We start from the raw sequence: 20,138 nt of genomic DNA, 5'->3' as shown, positions 1-20,138 counted from the left end.
TGTGGAAGCGTGTAGGCATAATAACAATGGCGATGCCTTCCCAGAGCTGATTGAAAATCTATAGGGATCTATGGGAATCTATAGGGATCTATGGGAATGTACTCTGGAAATCGCAAGGACAGATGTGCATTCTTCTTTGCTGAGTCACCTCTGTTCCCCTACAGAGGCAGCCCCCCCGGTGAGGTCTCTCCCAGCCCAGCAGCTCCCCTCTAGTCCTCTGCTGCCACAGTCCAGCATCTGCATCCTCATCCCAATGAGCAGTGTGGCTTGGGAATACTCTTTGTGCTTGACTTTCTTCCTCTGTGCATGGTATGATGATATTCCCACCTCCTTGGGTTTTCAGGATCAGAAGAGTCAACACATGGCAAGGTGATGGCCAAGGGTTCAAAGGGAGGGAGGGAGGGATGCACAGAAACACAAGGAATTTTTAGGGCATTGAAACTATCCAGTATAATAGTGTCATGCTGGCGCCATGTCATGATACTTTTGTCCAAACCCATAGGACATAACACAAAACGTGAATCCTAATGTAAACTACAGGCTTTAGTCAATAACAATGTGTTAATTTGGCTCATCAGTTGTAACAGATGTACCTGTACCGTACTATTGCAAGATGTTAATAATAAGGGAAATTGAGGGGGTAAAGGGACATTCTCTGTACATTCTGCTTGTTTCTCATCAACCTGAGTACTCAAAAAATGTATTATAATAAATCTATTTAATAATCTATTATAAATAAAACCAAAAGAACCATGACATATTGTGCGCTTCCTGAACAGCGCAAAGCCTTGAACGTTCTTGGTGTTAGCACGCCATCGTCATCCATACACCGTTGATGCTCCTGGTGGCAAGACTGGGAGCCCAGGGCGCTTGCAAGCACGGCTCCCACTGTCCCTTCTGGGGTTTTGCTGGGCAAAGGGTCCCCGACTCAGACCTGGAGCCCAGGGATTTCTGGGCTGAAGGCGCCACCTGCTGGCCCTGCTCAACCTCCCCTAAAAGGCAATGACCTTGGGGTCTGCCTGTTGTCCTTGGGGCTAGAGGCTCACTTTCCACAGATCCTCGAGTCCCTCGCTGCGCCACTCATGCAAACCACCTACGTCATGTAGTGATGTCCAGGCTTGTCACCAGTAACGACATGGCGAAGCTCAGATCTCGTGACTTTATTAAGGAAAAGTCCCCAAAGTGCTGGAGCTCAGTCTAGCTCAGGGCAGGTGGATGCTTCTCTGAGCGGACATTTCGGAGGACCCAATCCTGCTTCTGGGGGAGCAGAGAGGGAGCAGCACGGGCGCAGACAGCGCAGGTGGGAGCAGTGGGGCTCCAGCCCCGTAGCCGGCTTTTCGCTCTTGGCTTTTGGCGGCAGCACAAGGGAATCTTATGTGATGCCAAACACTTAACAGTGTGCCAGGCGTGTGCCAGGCGCTATTCTGAACATCGTGGAAAAAACTAACGTAATCGTCTTGAGGAACATACGAGGTAGGTACTATTGTGGTTCTTCCCCATTGTACAAATGAGACATCTGAGGTACAGAGAGGCTAAGTGACCTGCCCAAGGTCACACAGCCAGAGAAGGGTGGGACAGCGATCAGATCTCCAGAGTTTATGCTGTTGTGACCCACCCGTCAGGCCGCCTCGACCTCTACTTTCCTCATCTGAGAAATGGGCGTACCAGTTTCCCCCCTGCCGTTCCGGGCCGTCCGGGGCTAGAATGAAAGCTGCGAGGTGAATATGCCTTGTCCTTGCTAGGTGAGGCCGCAGGTGCGAGCCATCCCCGAGGCCCCTCGGGCGCCCGACCCCTGTCCCCGCACCGGGGCCTAGGGCTGCAGCTCGTACTGCTGCTCGGTGGCCGTGTGGAAGTCCTCGAGCACCGACTGCAGGAACTCGAAGGTGGGCCGCTCCTCCGGCCGGCTCCGCCAGCACTCGGCGATGACACCGTGGTACAGCTCGGGCGGGCACGAGTCGGGGCGCGGCATGCGGTAGCCACGCTCCAGGCTGCGGATGACCTCGGGGTTGCTCATTCCTGGAGGGAGAGGGGGCGTGCAGCACGGCTGAGGGGCGATGGGGCCCACCGTCTCCTCCCTCGCAGGCCACCTGGCTGCCTGGCTGGTGCCACGGAGAAACATCCCCCCGTTCACTTGTCATTGGAGGACAGCTGTGGGGAGAGGAGGCTGTGGATGTTCTCCGTAGTGCGGGCAGTTCCTCCGTGTGGGGGACCCTGTCTTGCTTATCCGTGATGGGTGCACAGCCGAAGCCCCGGGCTCCCTGGGCAGGTGCAGGCACCAGCCAGCTGAGGGAGACTGCTGGATTTCAGCTCCTAAGCTGCCCAAGCCCTTCGTGGATTAGGGGTGGGGGTGGCTGGGAAACTTTACAGTCAGGATAGAGCTTTTGGGAGTACACCCAAGGCAGAAGGCCGAGGGAGAGACAACCTGTTCTCAACTGAAAACAAACCAATTTAGAGTAAACTTGAGTTCAGGCCCTGGCCTGCACTTAATTCCAGGTTTGGGGGCTCACTGACCTCTGCTGAATGAAGGGGGCACAGTCCGTTGCCAAAAGCAATGTTGCCCCCAGAGTGACATGCATGGGTCTCTGTTCCGACTGTGAGGCCTCCATTCTGGCATGGACGTGGGCAGCCTCAGGCACCAAGGGTATGCTATCTGTCATCGCAGCCATTTCTGGACAGCCGGGAGCCCCTCTAGTCACTGCAGGACGAAGCCACCTACCTGGGTATGGTACACGCCCATAAGTGACGATTTCCATCAGGAGGATTCCAAATGACCACACGTCTGCTTTGATGGTGAACACTCCAAAATGGATGGCCTCTGGGGCAGTCCACTTGATGGGGAACTTGGCCCCTGTGAGAAAAGGCATGAGCAGTTTTGTGAGGCCATGACTAACTGTCCCTATGCACCTGTCCCTATCCCACACCCCCTTTTGCAGGGCTTGGATCACTGTACACAACAGAGCTACTTCCAGAGAACTATTAACACCCACTCGGACACATGACCAGGCATGTGCAGGCACTGGGGGCCCACAGCACAGGAGGACAATATGACATAGATACCACCACCATCACCCTGTTTGGATCTTTGCTCAGTGGGGCTTCATAGGACAACCCACATGTGTCACTACCTGAGACAGAAGAGTCATTTTCCACATCACACGTTTAATAACAGGAATCCATGGCTTGAGCAAATCACCTTAACTTGTCTCTGCCTCAGTTAATCCCTACCTACAAAATGGAAATGATGATATACGACGTATGTACATGGGTCACAGTGAGGAGGGCATCCAAGCCTGCTGTCCCATGACGGCCCGTGGATGGCTGTAGCCCTGGCCAGCTTTCAAGCTACTGCACATAGCTCAGCCCTGGTTTACCTCCTCCCTTGCCCTACTTTCCTGGTCTCACCAGCCAGCCTGAAACATCCTCAGGGAACAAGCCCTATTAATCCTTCTCCGGGACCAACTGATTCATATGCTCAGCTAATATTGCTTGCTAGGGTACTTTATAAATGTATTTGACCATTCCAAATCCTTTTGTGAAAAGGATTTTTACCTCAGCTATAATAGCAGAGGAAAGCAGAGTGCTGTGTAGAAACCCTGTCTTGGGTATAAGCCCTTGCTGTTCATGCTTCAGAGAAGTGTTTTCCAGAGTGTGTTCTGTGAAACTCTAATTCTGTGGGAGGGTAATAGAAGCTAAGTGGAAAAAGTAACTTGGGCTCAAATTAGTTTGGGAGAGACCAGTGAAGCAATTATACGCTGTTTTTTGTTTTTGTTTTTGCTACAGGCCTTCTCAGTGCCTTTAATATGTTGGTGTGCATCGGGAATCTCCGAAGGGTGCCTGAACGGACTCTGTAGCATCTCCAAATGTACTTCATCACAAAGCTGTTCCTCATCAGGCACTAGTGCTCCACAGAGTATCTTTAGGGAAATGCTGATCTACCTGAGAGTAAGGCCGGAATTGAGAAAACCACAAAGCTCTCAGATCTCTTTACACAGGGATTTGCTCTGGAGTGGCAAGAAGTCCAAGGGGGTTCAGGGAGTTGCTGGGGAAGGTAAGGCCCAAGGTCTCCCATGTAGATGGGGGCTCCGCTTACCCTCTTGGGCAGTGTATTCACTGTCGATGATGCGGGCCAAGCCGAAGTCAGCAATCTTGCAGCACAGGGTCTCAGACACCAGGATGTTGGCCGCCCTCAGGTCGCGGTGGATTGAATTCATTTGCTCAATATACGCCATTCCTTCCGCAATCTGAGGGCACAGGCCACAGAGTGAAGGACAGCGGAGGGACCTCCAAGCAAGGACAGAGCCCACCCAGCGACCCCTGCATGGCCCGCATGAGGAGCGGAAGGACCCTGCCCACCTGCCCCGCCTCCTGTCTGGAGGGCCAGCCTTCGCCCTCTCACCGCCTGGAGTGGGCAGGAGCATTTGGGGGGTTTGGGTGTGTGTTCGTGTTTGTTGGCAGGTGTATAGGGGGTGGGGGGATGCTGCTGGAGAAGGACCAGGCTCCTGAGTGGATGGGAAAACTGGCTTCAACTGCTCCAGCCCCCCGAAATCCAGAAAGGCAGAGGTGCTGGCGTCAGAGCCAGAGCTGCCTGAACCTCTCACCCACTCTGTCTCCTTCCAAGTGTCTGCAGGGCAGGAAGACAGCAGAGTGAAAGCAAGAGAAGAAGAAGGTCTCTCAAGGGGCAGAGGGAGAAATAAGCAGGGCAGGTGGGCAGGAAAGGATTTTATCTTCTTGCCAAGTTGGGAGCAGTGTTCCCGTAGCAGGGAGCCATGGGTCGGAGTTGCTTCAACTCCCTGAGGGGTTGCTGTCCTGACCTGGAACACGAGGAAAGGAGTCTCCAGGGTACGGAGTTGAGGTGGGCACCCCACAAGACATGTGGCCTTGGGTTATGATTGTAGGGGAGATTTGCATTTCATCCTGCAAAGCAGGTAAAGGAGGCCCAGAGGGTAGGTAGTGTGTGTACACACACGGGCATGGTGAAGAGCTAGCATGATTAGAATGTGATTTAGAAGCTGTTCACCTGGAAGGTTGTGATTCTCTGGTTTCCTAACCCTTCGATGCTTGGCCACACCTAGGTATAAATGCAGGTGGCTTTTCATGTCCTTCGGCCCAGGGTGACCCAAGATTTCCCCAGGAACTGAGAAAGAGACAGAGGAGAGTGAGAAAAGGCAAAGAAAGAAAGAAAAGAGGGGTAGACACACTTATCACCGTTATGTGGTTTAAAAGTGGTTACCGGTGTTAATTTTCCGAGACCACTCACCAGCCTACTCAAACCCATCTGCGCTTACCTCAGTGGAAAAAAGGGCGTCGTGATATCAGTTCCGGCACTGATACTAATAACAGATAATACCAGACAAGGTGGGGATGGGGTGAGGGGGAGGTTTCCTCTCTGTAGGCGGATGTGTGTATGTTTCTGTGTCTCACCGGCCGACCACAGACCAGAGCTTTTCTGCTGAGAGTTCCAGTTTTAACAGACACACACACCCAGGGCCACCAGATGTGTTTTCCTGCCAGTTAGAGCCTCAGCTAAAATCCCTGGGGAGGAAAGATCCCTCCTCTCTCTTCTCATGAAGCTTGGACTGTCCTTCATCTACTAGAGAAGGCATTTGTGGGCACAATCCAGGAAGAAAGAAGGTCACAACAAAACACCTGCCTACGTGGTTACATGGGATTCATGTGAACTCTGGGTTCCCACACCATCCATTCTCCCTCTCCTCTGTAGTAATACGACTCACCTCATCCCATCCTGGCTGCCCAGAATAAAGACTACATTTCCCAACATCCCTTGCAGCCCAGCTGTGGCCAGGTGACATGGCTGGGGTGGGGGGGGGATATTAAACAAGTACAGTAGGTGACTTCGGGGACATGTCTCTAAAGGGAAGAAGGTGGACTTTCCTCCCCCGTCCTGGCTGAGAAGAGGATGAGATGGTAAAGCGTGAGCAGCGTGAGCTGCCATCTTGGGCTATAAGATGACACGCTAAGGACCCAGCAGGTGGGAGAAATGTGGGTCCCTGCATCTTTGAGGGGCAGACCCACCTACGTGCCCCAGAATGCTCACCTCTGGATGTTTGCACATTTAAACCATTATTATTTTGGGTTTTCTGTCCTTCCCAGCTCAATCTAAATTCATGGATACAACCTCTAAACAGCCAATTTTGTGAAGCCACAGGGCACAGAGGAGAGGGCCTGGGGTCCTGGATCCATTTGGGCCTCATTACTCTCAGGTTCCCCTGCACTCGGTAGCTCACAAACCTGGGCTGACATGTCGATCAGTCTTGGGAGGGACAGTCTGCTGCCTTCATCCGTCTTCAGGAAATCCAGTAAGCATCCTAAGGAAAGAGATGTTGCATCTGCTCTTCTGCAAAATGATCCCAGCCTGCTGGTGCCAGCCTCTTCCGCGTGTGGGCTGGCATGAGGAAGTGTGAGGCGCCCTGTCAGATCTCTTGTACGTAGAGAATAAAACCACCCACAGCTGCAGAGTGCTTTCTGCTTTACAGAAATTCTAGTCTCCGTCCCTAGAGCACCCCAGGAGGCAGATACTGCCCTCCCAGCTGCTCCGAGGAAGTTAGGTTTCATCCAGGTTCAGAGCCACCCAGCCAGGAGCCAGGAGCAGAACCTGCTCTTCTGACGATAAGTTTCATGCCTATTCCTGGCATGACATTCCAAAGTATCCTCTTGCCCCCTTCACCCTTTGTTGGCTGATTCTGCCTCTGAGGACCAAGGGTGCAAGAAAATGCCAGAATGGAGAGACCTGTCTCCCGGGGTGTGGTGCAGGGGACAAATGCAGCTCTGCCATGGCATCTAAGAGCTAGGAGAGACAGTCACCCGAGGTGGGACTGAGGAGAACAGGGGAGCCCTTATGCTCCCAGCTCAGTGTGGGGTCCCCTTCAGGACCATTTCTAGGGACCTAGGTTAACATGTCATGTTAGGATCCTACAGGAAGCAGTGGGCAATACGGGTCATGGGAGGTGGTGGGGAGGAGGTCACAGGCTGAGGCCAGACCCCTGGTCCACTGCCTCATGGCTCCACTGTGGACCCCCACAGCCAGCTGGCCTGACCTCTCTTTTCATCAGTTACAGTTGTCAAAGGTCCACGGCTAGTAAGTAGCAGAAGTGGAACCAGAACCCATCTCTGGTCGCCTAGTCGACCACTCTTTGCAATGCTCTGTCCTCCCTAGTGGGCATCAAACAGTGGCTGGGCACAGAGGACGTGCCTCCTGAATGGGGGACACAGCTCTGTAAGAACCATTGACCCATCTTGTTTCTGTCCTTCCCTCCTGCCCTGCCCCCCACGCATAAGGAATACTGTAGATCTGTAGGACGTTGGCCAACTGATCCAACCCATAGCCCAAGGACTTCCACAGATGCACCCTGACCAGCAGACCCACTGCGGCAGATCCTGTCCACCCCCATGAAGCCCACGTAGGGCACCACCTCTGGCCATGTACTCCGTCACGATGTAGATGGGCTCCTTGGTGACCACAGCGTAGAGACGAACAAGCCGCTCATGCTGGAGAGTTTTCATCAGGTTGGCCTCACCCAGAAAAGCCTCCGGAGACATGGTTCCCTCCTTTAACGTCTTGATGGCCACTTTCACGTTGTTCTTGTAATAACCTGAGCCCGGGGCCGGGGAGAGAATAAAGAAACCCTTCAGAAGACCCAGACACTATGGGAGTTGATCCCTTAACTAAAACATCTATAAGCTTCCAGCAGCCATCCTTATTCTATAAGCACTGAGGCCAGAGCTGCCCTCCTAGGGAGGGGCCCGGGGCTAGAATGTACGGCTCCTGGGGTAAGAGATGAGCCTTCTCTTGCAGGAGGCCGGCCTGTCTCAGTCTCCTGTGCCTGACTGGAGTCTCGGGAAGTTGAGGAACCTACCTGCCTGGAGTGGGGGCTGTTTTACCTCCTGACTCCCACACCATGTCCCTGTCGTGTCCCCTCTGTCCCCCATATAGCCTGCCTCCTTTCCCTACATGAGTCTCCTCTACCCCATGGTCGATAGCTTCAGTATGGAAATTAGAATCTCAGCTCATGGCAGATTGTCTAGAAGGCAGAGGGGGCTCATAGACTCCCTTCCTTCCTCACTATGCCCTGTGTTGTTCCTTTCCTGCTCCTCATGGTACTACTCACCTCCCCTCCCTCCATCAAGTCCCCATCCACCCTGAAAGGTAAAAGGTAAATAATAATTGGACCACCCTTCTCACGGAAGCTTTGCAAGGACCTATGTAGAGCTCCTGCCACATGCTAAAGGCATCAGCCCTGGGGGCTGGAGGATTTGGAACGCAGCAGGATCCTACTTGATATCATGCCCCAGAGATATGGCTCATTCCAGGGATAAAATAAAGCACTGTCTTTTATAGTGTGATAGTACCTTCAGTGAGCAGGAGAGTGGTCATTGGCTACACGTACAAGGACCTGGGGATAAAGTGACTTGGCCAGAGTCACACAGCTACAAGCAGTGGCTTGGTCTATCATTAACTTCCTGGAGCTCCCGGGTCACTGTTTACCATGTTGAACAAGTCATTTCCATCTGGCAAACCAAAGCTGAGAGGAGTCAACCAAATGTTCAAGTTCACACACCAGTCAATGGCAAGCTAGCCCCGGGCAGTGTAGAGTGGGGGAGGGAATCAAATAAGGTATCCGGAGAGCTGGAGTCTAGTCCTACTGCACCACCATGGCATCCTAACAACTAAGGGCAAGTCGCTTCAACATTCCAGGCTTGCATTCATTACCTCATCTGTAAAATGGGTACCACCATCTCTGTTCCTTCTCCTGAAGAAGCCCTCTGGGGAAGCACAATGAAGTGTGCATATCCTAAGACTTCTGGGCTTCAGGACACAGGGCAGGGAGAGAGAGAGGCTCCTGGCTGCCGCATACTCACCCATCCAGACTTCGCCAAACTGCCCAGACCCGAGTTTCCTGACCAGCTTGAGAGACTGCCGAGGGATTTCCCATTCATCCTGGGCCCAGGGGTTTTGAGGAGCCAGGCTCACACAGGGTTGGGTCAGCCTCTGGCATAAGCCATCCCCCTTCTCTGTGTTAGAGGAGAAGAGATGGGGCTGGAGATTACCAGAGCAGCCAAATCACCTCCCCCACCTTGGGCACCATATCCTTCCCAGCCGTATCCACTTCTTGTTTTGGCCAACCACACTCCCATTTCCAGGTACACATGTGCACAGGCACACGTATACTACACACACTCTGTTATTTGCATTCATTTTGTATAAAGCAAGGCATGCTCTCGTTGACCTGCTCTTTCTAAGATTGAAAATACTTGTTATTCTTCAACTGGTCACATGCTGAAGCAAGCCAGTAGAAGGGATTAGGGACATAGACTTTGAATCATTATGTTGATATTTGTCCAGCCTTGGGATAATCCCCCACCCCAAGATGGCACCAACGATTCACATGATCTTGAGGTCTTAGTGATAAATACAAGGGCTCCTCTGGCACCCCAGTCACATTCTCCCCTCTTACGAGAATAGTGCTGCACCAAAGCCTGGAGAGTAGGGAAGGTGATGCGGGGGGAGATGTAATAGCCCCCTTCATCCAGGGAGCGGATCTTGTAGTGTTTGATCATCTCCCCCTGGGTGGTCACATCCTTCACAGTCAAGGAAAAGGCACCTAGAGGGGGTAATAAAGACACACGCATGAGAACAAAGTAGGGCATACACTGGGGAGATCAGGATTGGGATTTGGGCTTCATTTCAAAGCCTCCACAAATTCTGCTCTCTGTTTTGACCCTTTCCACCATAGATTACCTTGGTTTCATCTCAACCTCAACTCTCCAGAAAGCCTTCTTTATCACCTCCACCCAACTCAGATCTCGATGTTACTCCTCCAGTTTGCCTAAAACTCAGCCAGGGTATCCCAGAACTCTGGAGCAGGCCGGACGTTCTCTTAGCAAACATGCTGTCCCCCATTTGGGCACCTGGTCATTTAGGGACTCTTTGCTGTGGACTATTGGGAAATGTAGGGTTATTGGAGGAACTAGGAGATTGATCGACTCATGGATTCATTGGCTCATTCATTCTGGCTGAAAAGACTGGCTCTGCTCCCATAAGGAACAGCAAATCCTAACCTTATGGAGAAGGACATAATAAGCTACTTCCCAGGAGTTCTGTTCAAAGTCATACACGTCTATGCACTTGTCATGTATACTGCGGTCTGCCTGATAGCAGATACTAAAGGGTAAGAGCAATTTAGTGGGAAAGAATTTCCACTGGAGAAACTTATTTCTACAAACTTGCTGTTTTTATAAAATGCCTCTGTCCAGCTCTCTGGCTACCATACCTGTCACTCTTATTTGGAAGATGAGGAAGCTGAAGCCGGGAAGGGGACTGTGGCTTGCTCCGGGTCACTGGGCTGGTTAGCCACCTGGCTGGAATGCTCCCGAGCCTCCCTGAGGACGCGTTTAAGGTAAGCAATACCACGCTCTCCCGCCAGGTGTCAGGCTCGGACACCTCTTCTTCTTTTTTTTTTTTAATTTTTATTTATTTATGATAGTCACACGGGGGGGGGGGGGGAGAGAGAGAGAGAGAGAGAGAGAGAGAGAGAGAGAGAGAGAGAGAGAGGCAGAGACACAGGCAGAGGGAGAAGCAGGCTCCATGCACCGGGAGCCCGACGTGGGATTCGATCCCGGGTCGGACACCTCTTCTTCTGGGTGTGCACACCTGGTTTTTCGCTGTGCCCTTTGTCTCTATCGCAAACCACCTTTCCCTCTCATCTCAGCTATCACTCCTCTCATCACCTACTTGCAAAAGGATTCAAGATACGCGTGTACCTTGTGGCGCCAGACCCATCCACGCCCACGACCCTAGCTCCACCCTGCAAGCTGCAAACCACCTCCCTGGACTCGCCGCCTAAGTGCAAGTGCGTCGGTGTCCCAGTATCTAAGAAACGGGAGAGTGGCTCTAGTGAGTTCATTCAACCTCACATCACAGCACCACCCACCTTAGTGAACAATAGGGCTTCCCTCCCACCCCCCCCCCCACACCCCACACCCTCTCTAAGATGCATCATAAGAAGCCAAGGAGGCTCTGTTCTCCTCCACAGGATGCTGCTATGGGAGCTCATGATTTAGGACCCCTCACTTTCTGCGGTTCATCTAAGGGCCTGTCCCCTATTTTTTCCCACAGTGTAATATTCTTCTTCAAGGGGACCTCCAAATCCTATCTGCTGGGACAGGGCTCTCAGAGATTGAGATTTCTTAACACTTGCAGAACTGTCTGCCTTCAGACTGGGAAACTAGTTGGTTCTCACACAAATTCTTATAAACTGAGGCTTGAGAGGCTAAGGGACGTCCTGGAGACAACACTGAGGCGAGAATTCATTTCTCCTGCTTCTGAAGGCAACGAGCCTTCCCTGCCTTGCATCCTCTGGCTGCATCCAGTTGCAGATGGAGGGCACTTGCTTTGGAGTTCCGAGGAGCCTGTGTGCACATATCTAGGTGTGTATATGTGTATGGGCTTCATGATGCTGGGACAGTCCTGCAGCCCCAGCTCCATCTGGCCAATTTCCAGCTTGGGCTAGCTTCCCCAGGGTGGGCATGGACAGGAGCAGATACCCCCACCTTTAGACAACCCCTTCCTCCATCCTAAGGTCAGGGGTCCCCTTCTCCCCAGAGGGCACCTTAGCCATAGACAATGACTAAGACATCATTTCCAGGGGGAAATTGCAGGATTCTGGACTTGCGTCAAAATAATCGGAATGGGTGGGGATATACATGAGACACTATCGGCTGCGTGATCATTGTCGAAGCTGAGTGTTGGGTACAAGGGATTCCATTATACTATTCTCTCTATTTCTGTACATGTTTGAAATATTCTATAAAAACAAAACATGTACGTCATCTCCAGTGATTTCCATATCATTTCTTGGTCATAGGTGCTTTGCCCCCCCAGCTTCTGGCACTTTATTACAGCAGGCCTAGCAAATGAATATAGAATGTCACAAACAATGTCTAGTGGAAGGGACGAGACATACAAAAGATTAAAATAGTATGATTCCACTTGCATAAAATTGAAGAATATATGAAACATGGGTGGTAAAACTGCAAAGAGAAGCAAGGAAAGATTTGGGCTCCCTGGTTGGATCAGATGGTTAAGTGTTTGCCTTTGGCTCAGGTCAGATCCCAGGGTTCTGGGATCAAGCCCCGAGTTGGCCTCCCTGATCAGCGGGGAGTCTGCTTCTCCCTCTGCCTCTTCCTCTGCTTGTACTCTCTCTCAAATAAATAAATAAAATCTTTGAAAAAGAGAGAGAGAGAGAGAGGATTTCCCTAAAAGTTGAGATAGCAGTGATCTCTAGGGGGTGAGTAGGTTGAATCAGAAAGGGGCACAAGTGGAGCAATGAAAGGGCCTGTGGATGTCTGTTTTCTCTCTTGTGGCTGCACAAGTGTTTACTTATTATGACTCTATAATTATACCCTCACTTATAATTTATGCAACTTTTATATGCTTTATATTTCATAACAAAAGGAACTTGAAGAAGGAAAGAAGGAGAGAAAACCAAATGAAAGAGAAAAAGAAAGCCCAGTGGCCTGTGAGCAGCGGCTGAAATGTTGTGCTCAGTCAGTGGGTTTGAATCCATGAGTGCTCCCAGTTCTCCACAAGGGCCACGTCCTTCTTTCACATCCAGCCACATGAGCCATTCTCCAAACTTCCATCACCTCCCAGGCTCCTGTAAGTGTCTGAGGTCACAGCCTCTGGCTGAGATGATCTCTAAGAAGTCTATCGGCTTCCAAGTTCTTAGATTCCAAAACGTGACTCTGGGTCATGCCCCCTCTTCTGAACCCCCCAGCTTCAGTGCCCCCACCCCTGTGAGCCCGAGATGATGCACCGTGCGTGGTCTGGGTGGGAGCAGCCCTCCAACTGCCTCTCCTACCTGCACCCTGTACTTTTCCAGCCCAGCCAGTGGAGCCCAGTTGGTGCTACAGCCTCACATTCAGCTATTAGGCACTAGACAGGCTGTCCAGGCAGGGCCTGAATTGGGAGGGAGATGGAAGGCCCGGAAGCCCGGGTTCCCCTGGGTGGCATTCCCCCCCTTGCCCAGAAGCAGCCTCAGGTGGGGCTTCCTGGGGTCTGCATAGGAAGGGCGTGCTGGTTGCCACGCTTACCTTTGTTGGTTTCACTCTCTCTGATAAGAAAGGAGCCCGCCTTATTGACTGGAGCCAGAAGCTGTCTCTCAGCATCTTTCCGGCTAATTGACCTAAAGAACCATCTGGAAAAGGGCAAAGGCAGGCAGACCTCACAGGCTGACCAAGCTTCTGGGAATATTCTTATCCATCCCTCGCTTCTAAGCAGTACCCCTCCCCACCCCCCAAATAAGACAGCGTTTCCCTATTTTCAGGTTAGCTAACCCTGAACTAACAACACCCCTCACACCTTGATTCATGAAATGCCCTTTGGTCCCTGGGCCCCCCTTTATTTCCACTTCCTATCAGTGGATGGACTTACTGTTCTCTTGAAACGAGAACATTTTGGGGGGCATCCCTTGTTAATTCTACTCAGGGGAAATGCACCCAATCTCCTTCCCTCAAAGCACGCCCTCCTTGAGGTCAAGTGTGAATTCCACAAAGTGCTGAGGGTCTCAGAACACAGATTCCTCCCGTGTTCCTCTTCAGCACAGCCCAGCAGTGCCCACGGTCTCACATGTTGTTCCAGGGAAGGGCATGGGGTGGGGAGTACTAGACAGAGAGCCCTCCCAAAGGTGACCATCGCAGGCAGAGGGATACCAGGTGAGGCCATCACCCAGTGCCAGCCCTTTGCTCATGAGTTTGACACACTGAGCTCTTTCAGGGGGAAAAGCCACATCCTACTCATGTTTACAGTCTTCTCAGTCCTTGGACAGAGTCAGAGTCGGGGTACTGTTTGCTCAGTGCGTGCTGCATGAAGGGATGGATGAGTGGCCCAGGTCCACCTTCCTGGTGCTGTGTGGAAGTGGGTGGTGAGGATGCTGGGGAGTACTGCTCTCTGGAGGCCCATTCTGAATGAGGCCACTGCTCTGCGAGTTGCCCTGAGGTCTGAGTCCCTGAGTCCTGCCCACTTGGAGGCATTGGAGGTCAGAGAGCTTGTGAGGCCACAGGCGGGAAGTAGGGAAGTTTCTATCCAAGTAGGCCAGGAAACGGGCAGCTCCATTTCACAGATGGGAAGAGTGAAGTGAGCAGGGAGGGGCGGCCCGCTGAGCACCGGACAGCGATGTGAAGGTTGTTGGGTGAGGATGGCGGATAAACCTGTGCAGCAGTTCTAGTTCCACGCCCCTTTCCTGCACCCCTCCATGCTGAGCTCACAGGGGCTCCCCCCCATTCTCTGACCCCTCCCCACCCAGCAGCCCACGGAGCAGAAGCAGAAAGCATGCCTCTGCTTTAGGGGGCCTTCCATTTGTCCACCTACTTTTCCACCTCCAGGGTCTCCACTCGGGTCACAAAGTTGCTGGGCACGTAGCCTTCTCTTCCCGTGATGAGAGACCTGGCCCACCACCAGTCCCCAACTCTACGGAGGAGGGAAAACCAAAATGGGGCAGTGTCTCAGGCAGGCCTCTGTTGGGGTCACCCGACAGCCCTCCCCCCACAACAATGTCATCCCCGAGGCAGAGGATTCCCGGAGGGCCCGCAAGAGCGAACCTGTACAGGCTCAGTGAGGGGTGCTAACTTGCTGAGCATCTGACAGGCCCAAGGGGTCCCTGGTCCTGGGAGGAAGGGGGTGATGCAGCCTCCAGGGGAAGAGTGCGTCCAGACAGCCTGACCCCCACAGAAGGCCCCTGTCTTCAGTGAGTAGCCTTGATCTTGATTAATGGGACAGATTTCAAATTTAGTAAGTGAGTTGGGACTGAATGGGAAAGACAAAAGCAAGAGCAGAGAGCTGCTGCCCAAAGGAGGAGCCGGCGGCCTACATGGGCCCAGAAGATCAGGGCTTTCGCGCATTGGGCTCAAGGCCACCGTAGAAGTTCAAGAACACAGGTAGAACCACAGGATTCCACAGAGCAAGCCAGACATTTGAGAGAGAGCAGACTTTGGAGGAGTTTCTGAGAGGGAACAGGGAACACTGGGAATAGAGTTGATTTCATGGGTGGAATCCTGCGCGAGGTCTTGTCTGGCAAGGGAGACACACAACGCGGTGGTGGAGCAGCCAGGCAAGTGCTGTGCCCACTGGGAGGGCTTCACGGAGGAGGTGATGTTCAAGGTGGGTTTTGAAGGAGGAGTAGGATTTTGACAGTGGGGCGGGAGATAGCGAATGGAAACCACGTGAGGAAGACTTCGGAATGGCAGATAGGAGGACGACGACCAGGTCAGGCTGGCCGGCAGTCCTGCTGTGATAGGCAGCCACAGAGGCCTCTGACCGCGGGGTCACATTCCAGAAACTTACTCCTTCAGTATCTGCAGCTTCTCTCCCTTCAGCATCTGCAGGTCCCTGTCATTCACTGAGCTGTAGTCATACAGGGCCACCACGAAACGCTCCTCTAGAGGGAACAAGGAGGAGATCGGCACCGCTCCAGCCCAGCAGGGTAAGGGCAGGGCCTGGGTAAGTCTGTGCTGTGGGCCCTCTCTGGTTACCCCAGGTCAGGATGACACAGGGATGAGGGGCAGCTGTGGTGCGCCTTCTCACCCACCCACACAGCAGAGGAAAACTCCTGTTTGGCAGATGGGCCTCCTGACCTTGCTGCCGGCAACAAGGTCTCCAGGTCGAAGCCCTCAGGCTGGACAGGGCCATGCTCTAGGGGAGTGGCCGGCCTGAAGATCTAGGGAGACTGGCTGCATGGGGTTGATGGCTGCAATCCCAAGTTTGGGAATGCACGTTGGCTGATTCCTTACTGGCCCAGAGGCCCATGAGCTTCCCTTCTCTTCCCCTTCCCCGCCTGCCCCTTCCCACCTCTATTCCAAAGGGGGTAGAGCTCATGGAAACATGGCCACCATAGCCGTGATCTGTAACCTGACCAAGGCAGTGTCACAGGGCCCCTGGCAGCAGTACCCCCCCGACTCGCTGCTGGTGCCTGGAATGGATGTTCAAATAGCCCCTGCTAATGAGGAGGGCTTTTCTATACACCTCCAGGGTGCCAAGACCCCTTTTCCAGGTCACTTGGAGGCCACCTAGCTTACCTAGGAGTGGATGACTCAGCTTTGTCACTGATGTGTGGTGTGATGGGCCAGTCACCTCCCCACGGTGGGGAGAGGTGATTGGAATAGATGACAGTGGCCTCCTCCCATTCTGAGATTTGAGTTATTGTACCAAAGGCGGTTAGTGTATTGTTTTCCCAGGGGCTTCCTTATGGAGATGTGAGCCCCCTGGGAGGAAGTGAAGGATAAACCCTGTGGGAATTAATTGTGATTCCCCAGCAGGGATGAGAAACAGCAGGTAAGATAACTAATCCGGTTTCATCCTTTGCTTATGAGTTGGACAGACTCTGAGCTCTTTCAGGGAAGAGCCCTGTCTGATTCAATCTTTCAGCTTCCCTAGTATTCGGACAGAGCCAGGCTCTGGGTACTGTTTGCTTGGTGCATGCCCTGGAGAGCTCCTGGTGCTGTGTGCAGGTGGGTCATGAGGGTGCTGGGGTGCAGCTCTCCTGTAAGCCAGTTCCGAACAATGCTGCCATCCTGTGAGTGTCTCCAAGGTCCAAACCCCTGGCCCAGGAGGGCCAAGGTCACTCCTTAAGCAACTCCCAACTGTCCTCGTAGCCATCCGAATGGAAGTAGAGACGGTGTGTGCGTGTGTGGAGGGGTGAGTGGTCAGAAGGTCAGCAGAGGCTTTTGTAGGTGGGCAAGTGGGGGGGAAAGATGGTGTTTCTGTACACAGGACAGACAGAGGGCAGGAGGGAAGACAGACCCATCGGCCTTCGCCCTTTGAGGTTGGGAGTTAGAATCTTTCAAAGCTTGGGTTTATTTTTATGCTGTTTGTATGTACTGTAATGCTTTTCTTTGTGTCTCATTTACAGTTTGTAAAGTCTTTTTTTTTTAAAAAAAAAAAATCCACCCCAGCTCAGGTACAGAAATAAGGGCTTGGTTCCTGGAGAAGCCCCTGTGGGCAGGAGGAGCCTGGGGCAAGGCTGGGAGGCACCCTTAGCTGTGCCTGCTGCAGCACCCTCCCCCCACCCCCAGCCTTCTCATCTCCGACCCTTGAGAGCTTGCCCTATCCTCTCCAGGAAGCTGCTGCTAACTGAGCCCCTGTTATGCCTGCACCCAGCCCAGGCCCAGGGAAGGTGGCCTGTAGAGCCTCAGCTTCCAGGGCAGCATCTTCTTACCTTGGTCCAAGCATGCGTCCTGAGGTGCAGGAGTCAGGTGGTTAAACAGGATCTGGAGCAGAAGTGCACACACACACGCTGTATTAGTTCAACCCCCAAGGCCTGGGCAGGGCCTGGTGTGACAAGGAGGCTGCTGGCACCTGTCCGCTGGATAGTCTGTAGGGAGCTGCTATTTCAGCTCCTCAGGGACCAGTACCACCTCACAAGTCCTCTGGACCATACACTGGGCTAGAGGAGAGGGCTGTGTGCTTTGTAAGAGGCAGCTATGGAACTGGGGTGCAGGTGGTGGAAAGTATGATCACCTGGATTCAAATGCTGCTTTTGCCATTAAATGATGAAGTTGCAAAAGAGTATTTATTCTCAGGAAAATTATTTTGAAAGTGCATTTCCCTAAAACTCCACAAATATATCCCTAGGTTTATCCCCTATAGAGAAACTTTTGCACATGTGTACCAGGAAACATGTATGGGAATGCTCCCAGCAAAAAATTGTAATAATACATAAAAATTGTAAAGGATGGGAAGCATCCTTATGACTAGTGACAGAAAAATAAGTAAACTGGAGCGGAGTCACGCAAGGAAATTCTCTGCCACCTTTGGAGCTCCTGAGCTCTATCTAGCTGCATGCATCATCGTGGATGAAGTTCACAAACGTAGCGCAGATGTGACAACCCATTCTCAGAAGAACGCATGCTGTTTGATTCGATTGATTGAAAGTTCATAATGGGCAGAATTAAACTAAATGGTCTTTAGGAGTATGCACACATGTAATGATACAAAAAAAGCAAAACTGAGGAATGATAGACACATTCAGGGTAGGGTCCTGAGGTGGATTGGGGGACAGCCGTCACTTCTTCTGAAGACCGGAAAGGCTGTGCTGGGGGTTCAGTGCATTATTCTTTTAATTTGACAGATGTGTTATGAATATTCTTTTTTTGTATTCCATATTTATTGAACACAATTTTGAAGTAGCATTTTACAAAAACGGTATCTATAGTATGGCTCCATTGAAAATAAAACACGTAATATAAATAACATCCAAAATAAGGATGGATCTGGGGACAGGAGCTCTGAAGTGCCAACTCCGGGTATCACTGGCTAGTAGAATAGTGAATATTTATAATTTCCCCCCATAATTAGTATATATTATGTGATTTTTTTAAAACGTTAAAAACATTCCAGCTTCTATAACTTATTAGTATGTAACTTTGGGGAAATTATACAATCTAAGTCTGAGTTTACCCCGGTCATCATTCCTCATTCAATGAACATTTCACTGTTCCGTGCCAAGTCCTGAACTAGGTTGGGACACAGATCGAATGGCTTGTTTGTCTAAGGAATGGGATTAGCAATCCCCACCTCCCATCAGGTCACGCGTTGGAATAAAGTGATGGCCAGTTGAAGGTGCCCCTGGAGGTAGAGAGTAAGAGAGCGGGTTCCAGGCATGACTCCCAACAGCCCCAAACCAAAAAGGGATAGGTGGCCAGGTGAGGGAGGGGTGTATCATTAACAATCACCTAAAAATGCATCTTGGGGCTGCAGTAACCTCTGTGGAAGGGTGCTAACTGCCCTGTAAACAAGCCAGAACTGCATCCTGGGCTCCAAGGGAACGCGTGGGTTTGCTGAGGAGGTATGGATAGTCTTAGTATTGCTCGTCCCTGGAGAGAGAGGAAGCTCCTTGGAATGCCAGCAGCGGTGCCATGAAGGGGTAATGAGTTCCAGGAGCTTCTGGATAGGAGATGTTGCTAGATGCCCCAGGCCCTTTCCCACCACACCGTCTTCTCCAGCTGCCTTATAAAATTTCTTTTTCCCTTCAAGGCTGCCCTCCCTCCCTTGTGAAATGACAAGTAGCTAAGAATTACCGGGGACTATCCATGCCCAGTCCTGGGCTAAAGGTTATGGAATTGCATGCTGGTATAGACATCACATATTGTTACATCCCTGAGCAGCACTTTCCCTATACCCATTTTACAGATACAGAAACTGAGGCACAGAGGAGTTAAGTAACCTGCTTCAAAGCACAGCTAATCTATGTAAACACCAGCAACCGAGCTGCTAAACGTTCTACTATACTGCCAACCAACATGAAGTGGGTGCCATGTTTGGTGGCAGGAGCAGGGACAGGGGGCCTATTTGTCAAAGCCCTGAATTATCTAGGGATGGTGCCAGGGCTGGCTGGAGACACATGTTCTCTGCTCCTCTTCCTCCCCCTCCCTCTCCAGCTGGGAACGGCAGTCACTCACCAGGGGTGGCAGTGGTGGAGGATCTTTGCTCTGGGTGCTGACCTTCACAGGGCTCCATTGACCCTTCTCCTTCTCCTTCACCTGCTTTTTGCTGCTCACCACTCCCATCCTGTCAAGAGCAGATTGGTGATGTAAATAGGTCTTCAGAGCCTCAGTACAGAAAAGTTCCCTCAACTCCTTCCGGATGGCCAATTAGAAAGGCAGGGGGGAGGGAGGGAAGTAGGGGAGGGCAGTGAAGGTCAAAATCAGAAGAGTCAGTAGGGAGTCTGGCAGACGCAGCTTGCATCCGTCTTTTTTCCCAGAGCAAGAAGAAGTGGCCCAGAGAGGAGGAATGACCGGGTTTAGGACACAGGGATCATCTGGTCTGAGTGAACTGCCAGAAACTGTTGGGGTGTCCCCCAGTGTCCTGGGGTACAGGAACCCTGGCATCCAGAAAAAGTCTGTTAATGTGTCTGGTGGCCTGGGTTTCAGTCTTCACTTTGCCACTGGCTACATTACTTGGGAGGGTCACGTTCCTCTCTTGGCCTGTTTTAGAACCTATTGGGCTGCTCAGATTTTCGGGTGAGATGCTATAAATTCAGGGCACAGCAATGGTACAGGCATCCGAGGCCAACTGCCTCTTTTCAGTAATCTCAGGGAATCTTCCTTAGAGGTGAGAGAAATACGGC

At 51.9% G+C, this 20,138-nt stretch overlaps 1 protein-coding gene across 1 annotated transcript; it reads right to left on the bottom strand.

Annotated features, from left to right (window-relative positions):
- Positions 1-1,810: 1,810 nt before the first annotated feature.
- On the bottom strand, positions 1,811-19,578 carry BLK (BLK proto-oncogene, Src family tyrosine kinase). The gene is made up of 12 exons (XM_055300136.1): positions 19,471-19,578; positions 17,229-17,280; positions 15,359-15,452; positions 14,387-14,485; positions 13,111-13,214; positions 9,474-9,620; positions 8,878-9,030; positions 7,431-7,610; positions 6,250-6,326; positions 4,091-4,241; positions 2,717-2,848; positions 1,811-2,016 (listed from the first exon to the last, which is right to left on the bottom strand). Exons 1-12 carry the CDS (start codon positions 19,576-19,578, stop codon positions 1,811-1,813), a joined length of 1,503 nt encoding a protein of 500 aa, XP_055156111.1.
- Between the last annotated feature and the right edge of the window lie 560 nt (positions 19,579-20,138).

The sequence above is a fragment of the Nyctereutes procyonoides genome, unplaced genomic scaffold (genome assembly GCF_905146905.1).
Source record: "Nyctereutes procyonoides isolate TBG_1078 unplaced genomic scaffold, NYPRO_anot_genome, whole genome shotgun sequence".
Classification (NCBI taxonomy): domain Eukaryota; kingdom Metazoa; phylum Chordata; class Mammalia; order Carnivora; family Canidae; genus Nyctereutes; species Nyctereutes procyonoides.
The sequence above is the reverse complement of the archived record's forward strand: the minus strand, read 5'-3'. Positions and strand labels throughout refer to the sequence as shown.